Consider the following 5291-nt stretch of genomic DNA (forward strand, 5'->3'; position numbering starts at 1 on the left):
ATTCATCATAACTCGGTCATTTTATCAAATATCAAATTAAAATTTGGTACAGAGGTGTATTATAGTCATATTAACAACATATCTTCTGATGTCGCTTACTTTATTCAGTATTTTTAAAGATTTTGTCTGGCGACGCTTGTTGTCATTTGAAGACGCCTTTTGTCGATTGAAGACGCTTTTATTATACGTCTCTGGCCCAAGAAGCAAAACTTATACCAATGTAGAGGATTTATAATTATCTTTCCTATGCTGAATACAAATTCATTATGTATGAATGGAGATTATTAATGGCCTTATAAATACAAAATTCACATCAAATCTCTTCACGTCCGAGTGCATTCCGGGTTTTGTCCTTATGTAATCTGTAATTAGAATTGCGTAAACAAAAATGGCCGCCCTTATAATAGCGCGGAGTCGATGTTTCCGGTTGTTTTCTTCAAGACGACAGATTGTAATATTTGACATTGCTAGAAATGGAACATGCAGAATAACTGAGCCGGGTTTCATAATTTCAAGATCGTGTTCGCATATACCCACTAGAATAATCATATCAACAAAATTAACGTTCCCAGACCTTGATGTCGTAGGTGAACGACTAATCGGTAAAGACAACTCAAACATCAAGAGACTTGTAGATGAGAGTGGCTGTAAGTGGGAAGCTGAAGTGGACGAGAAACATGTTCATATTGAAGGAAACGAATATGCAGTAGTGAAGATCGCAAAAGACATAGTAAAGAAGGAAGTTCAAACAATACGGAAAGCCATAAATGAGGAGATGCACTTAGAAAATAGAAAGGAAGACATTCAAACAAAAAGGGAACGTACTGATGATTTCCATAAGTGTTTGCAGGTCGAAGAAAGGGTGTTTATAGATCATAATAGTGCTCTTTGTAGAATAGTTGGTCTAAAACTCGGAGAGTGTATTCAGAAACTCCTTGGACTTGGAGGTGGAGTCGAGATATCTGTGAAAGGTAACCATGTCTATATCAATGGGACTGATGGTGATGCTGTAAGGAGAACAGCAGAACAAATAGCATGGAACATTCAAGTAATCAGGGAACAAAATGGAGATATGGGGCAGTTCAAAGAAAAAGTGTTGATGGGTCAAGACGTTCATGTCCAATGAAAGATTAAACAAAAAAACAGAGAATCTCCAAAGAGAACATGAGGTCAACACTGATGTAGAAGGTCCGAATCAGGGAACAAAATGGAGATATGGGGCAGTTCAAAGAAAAAGTGTTGATGGGTCAAGACGTTCATGTCCAATGAAAGATTAAACAAAAAAACAGGGAATCTCCAAAGTGAACATGAGGTCAACATTGATATAGAAGGTGACTTCGTCAATATATCGGGGACAGGTGAAGATGCAGTGAGGAGAACAGCATATAAAGTAGCGTGGTACATTCAATCCATAAGGAAAAAGTTCTCAAGATAAGGAGCAGTTGGAACAAACAGTGTTTATATCGATGTAGATGGTGACCACATGTACATGCACGTCTTTATCTCTGGGCCAGATGATCATGATAAAGTGAGAAAAACTGCAGAAAACGTAAAGCAGGACATTCAATCAAAAAGGAAAAGTCTGTACAGCTCAATACTCATGTGACCTATTCAGTTTTGTGAACCCTTTTTTTCTGTCATTGTGCATCATCTGTGGTCCATAAACTTTCTATATTTTTGACTTCCTCTTTATTAAGAATCAAGAAATGGATTTCTTTCAAACTTGATAAGAATCATACTTAGTTTAAGATGGTATCAAATTGTAAAATTTGGGTTCCTGTCCAAAACCCCAGGTGCAAATGATGAGGCCAAATCAGTGTTCAAACAATCACCATAAAAAACACTGCATGTACATCAATTGGAATCATTTACTTAATCCACCAGGTTGTTTATTTGCTTTACTTTAGTCTTACACATACAAATGTATTTTCATTATTTCATGTCCTCGCTCAGGACCGTGTTTATTGTGAAATGTATATATATAGTATTTCGTCGTTAATGTTACCTATTTTCCGCCTATTTTTAGCCCACCATCATCTGATGGTGGGCTATTCAACTCGCCCTGCATCCGTGGTCCGTCCGTAAACAATTCTTCTTATCAGTATTTCTCAAGAAGTGCCAAAGGGATCTTTCTCAAATTTTATATGTAAGTTCCCTTTGGTCCCTAGCTGTGCAGGGCTACTTTTGAGACTGATAGGATTAACAACATGGCCGACAGGCAGCCATCTTGGATTTTGATAGTGAAAGTTTGTTAGCGCTATTTCTCAGGGAAGTACCAGAGGGATCTTTCTCAAATTTTTATATGTAGGTTCCCTTTGGTCCCTAGCTGTGCAAGGCAACATTTGAGACTGATCGGATAAACAACATGGCCGACAGGCAGCCATCTTGGATTTTGATAGTGTAGGTTTGTTACCGCTATTTCTCCTTGGCCCCTTGTTGTGCATGGGCAACTATTGAGACTGATCGGATAAACAACATGGCCGACAGGCAGTCATCTTGGATTTTGACAGTGAAAGTTTGTTATGGCTATTTCTCAGAAAGTACCAGAGGGCTCTTTCTCAAAATTTTATATGCAGGTTCCCCTTGTTCCCTTGTTGTGCATGCAGCAGTGCCTGAAATGGACTGTCAAAAGTTGTCAAAAGTGAGGTAGTCACTGGCCCAACACAAATAGTTTGGGCGACTGTCAACAAATTTATGAATGAAAGAAATTATAGTCCCTTCCACATTAACTGGGGGGGGCAGTACATTTTTCAGTTGTCATTGCTTCGATTTGAATTGGACCGTCCGTGATTTAGAAAATGTGATGATTCTTTTTTCAGATTTTCTATATAAATAAGGCCAGGGTGTCTCCTTTGAGGTGCAAGTTTTGTGTATTTCTTTGGGAAATACTTAAGACCTGAATTTCATATTTTCCGCGTTTCGGAGAATAGCGGAAAATAATTGTGCTATTACGGTATTCGGGTGTTTTCGTCGGGTATCGTAGGTCTGATTTATTGTCCAATGAGAGAGTGACGCGTTGTACGCACGTGCAAGGTAGGAAAGTGTGGTAGGGCAAACGAGGTATTGGTCATTCTAGCCGTGGACACCAGGGCGTAGTCAAGCAAAATTTATATGAGTAGAATTATTGTTTTTTTTTGTTTCAAGTTTAAATCTATATTACACTAATAACAGGGAATGAATATGTAATATCGGCTAACGTGATAGAAATCCAACGCACCGAGCTTTAAGCATTGAGGGTTGGTACACCTCCTGTTTTCCGTGAAGGTTTTTTCAGGTTGGGTGGCTCGCTTAGCTCATTAGTTTTTAATACTTGACGGTCATTTGTGCGACTTAAGTGTGTTGTAAGAGAGGGCTCTTCATTATACCAAGATATTATGAATTATGTGTAACAGATCGATCTCCATGTCACTTGATATGTAATACATGTAATAAACGCCGGACGCCCTATTGTACACTCTGGCTAATTGCAGTGAATTGTTTGAGTTATTCTTGGGAGAGGAGTATATAGAGGACTGGATCCGGAGTGGATCATGTCGGGTTTTAACTAGGGTTGAAGAAATAAAAATATAATGTTTTGTTCTGTTTTACATATATTACAAACATTATCATGTCATGTGTAATTTAAATGCGTTAAATGCGGTGGAAATATTTCTTCCCAAAATTATTTGGGCCTCCAATATGTCATTTGTGTTTTAAATTTTCTACTTGCCCAAAGTAAAATGTTTGGGGCTCATATCCTTTATTGTTCATGTTTACTTTTGAAACTCATCAGTTAAACAAAATGGCCTACCAACAGCCATCTTTGATTTTTAACATTGAAGGTTTGTTAGTACTATTTCTCAGGAATAACTTGAGGGATCCTTCTCAAATTTGTTTGTTGTGCATGCTATATTTCGAGACTGATCATAAAAACAAAATGGCTTAAGGAAGAACTAAACAGATCTGTCTCATATTGCAATGATCGATTCTATTTCTTTCACATTAAGGGCTGTACTAGTAAATATGTGAAATGACAAACTCACTTTGAAGGTTGGCTTTCATACACATCAGTATTAAGTTTAGATCAAAACTTACCTCAAGGTGCATTTACTGTTAACATGACTCGATCAAACAGATTAGAGGAAAGAAGAGAAAAGATCAAACTGTCGAAGAACTAATGATGATGGTACAATGGTGGGCGCCAAGATCCCTCTGGGATCTCTTGTTTCTTTTAAAAATCATAATGACACATCTTTTAACCATGTTCATCCCTAACCTAACTTATATGACGAAAAAAACTGGATACATTTAACATTTGATTTCCTGATCAGGATGTCCACGCTCGGGACTGTGTATGTTATAAGATGTATATATTTAGTAATTCGTTGTTTTTAGCTCACCTGATCCAAAGGACCATAGTGAACTAATGCCATACTGCAGCGTCCGTCCGTCAACTTTTCCTTTAAAACGCTACTAGTCCTGAACGGCCAAGTAGATTTTGACTAAATTTGGTCTGGAACATCCTTAGGCCTAGGGGACTCAATTTTGTATAAATGGTTGGTGGGGGCAGAGGGGCGGGGCCCAATAGCGGAAATAGAGGTAAACCTTTAAAATCCTTCTTCGACCATCGGGATTAAGGGATTTTATCATTATTTAGTCTGGAGCATCCTTTGGCCAAGGGGACATACTTGCAGATAAACATTTGTATTAGCTGTAGCGTTGTACTGATGGTTTATGAAGTTATGAATCGTCATGACCCTTCAATCTGGTTGGATGATCCCCCAGTTTAGTAACCCCTCTGTCACAGAATGGAGAAGTGGACAAAGAAGGGATTGATTTGGTGGTACCCTGTTAAAATTTATTAAAATTATGATATAAAAAATCTAACCTTGTCATTGTTTTTCAACTTCTTACACTTTGATAAGAATTTGTTACAAAATTTGAATAGAAACAAAAATGAATATCCGAAGGACCATGGTGAGCTTATGCCATACCGCAGAGTCCTTCTTCTTCTGTAGAAAGGAAAGGATTTGTTCCATATTTGGTCTGAAGCATCCTTGGGTGAAGGGGAACCAATTTTGTATAAACCGTCGGTCTGGCCTCCCAGGGGCCTGAAGGGTGGGGCCCAATAAGGGAAACATAGCAAATTATTCTTTAAAATCCTTCTTCTGTTGGAATGAAAGGATTTGGTCCATATTTGATGTGGAGTATCCTTGGGTAAAAGGGAACACATTATTTTATAAATGGTGGGTCTAGCCCCCTTGGGTGCTGAGGCCCAATAGGGGAAATATAGCAAATTTTTTAAAATCCTT

The 5291-nt window shown here is 38.1% G+C and overlaps 1 protein-coding gene across 1 annotated transcript; it reads left to right on the forward strand.

Moving 5' to 3' along the window:
- Positions 1-382: 382 nt before the first annotated feature.
- On the forward strand, positions 383-2087 carry LOC110465907. Its single transcript, XM_021522061.1, has 2 exons — positions 383-1070; positions 1214-2087. The coding sequence occupies exons 1-2, from the start codon at positions 389-391 to the stop codon at positions 1267-1269; spliced, it is 738 nt and encodes a 245-aa protein (XP_021377736.1). The 5' UTR covers positions 383-388; the 3' UTR covers positions 1270-2087.
- The last annotated feature ends 3204 nt before the right edge of the window (positions 2088-5291 follow it).

Source organism: Mizuhopecten yessoensis, unplaced genomic scaffold, assembly GCF_002113885.1.
Source record: "Mizuhopecten yessoensis strain PY_sf001 unplaced genomic scaffold, ASM211388v2 scaffold11105, whole genome shotgun sequence".
Taxonomy (NCBI): domain Eukaryota; kingdom Metazoa; phylum Mollusca; class Bivalvia; order Pectinida; family Pectinidae; genus Mizuhopecten; species Mizuhopecten yessoensis.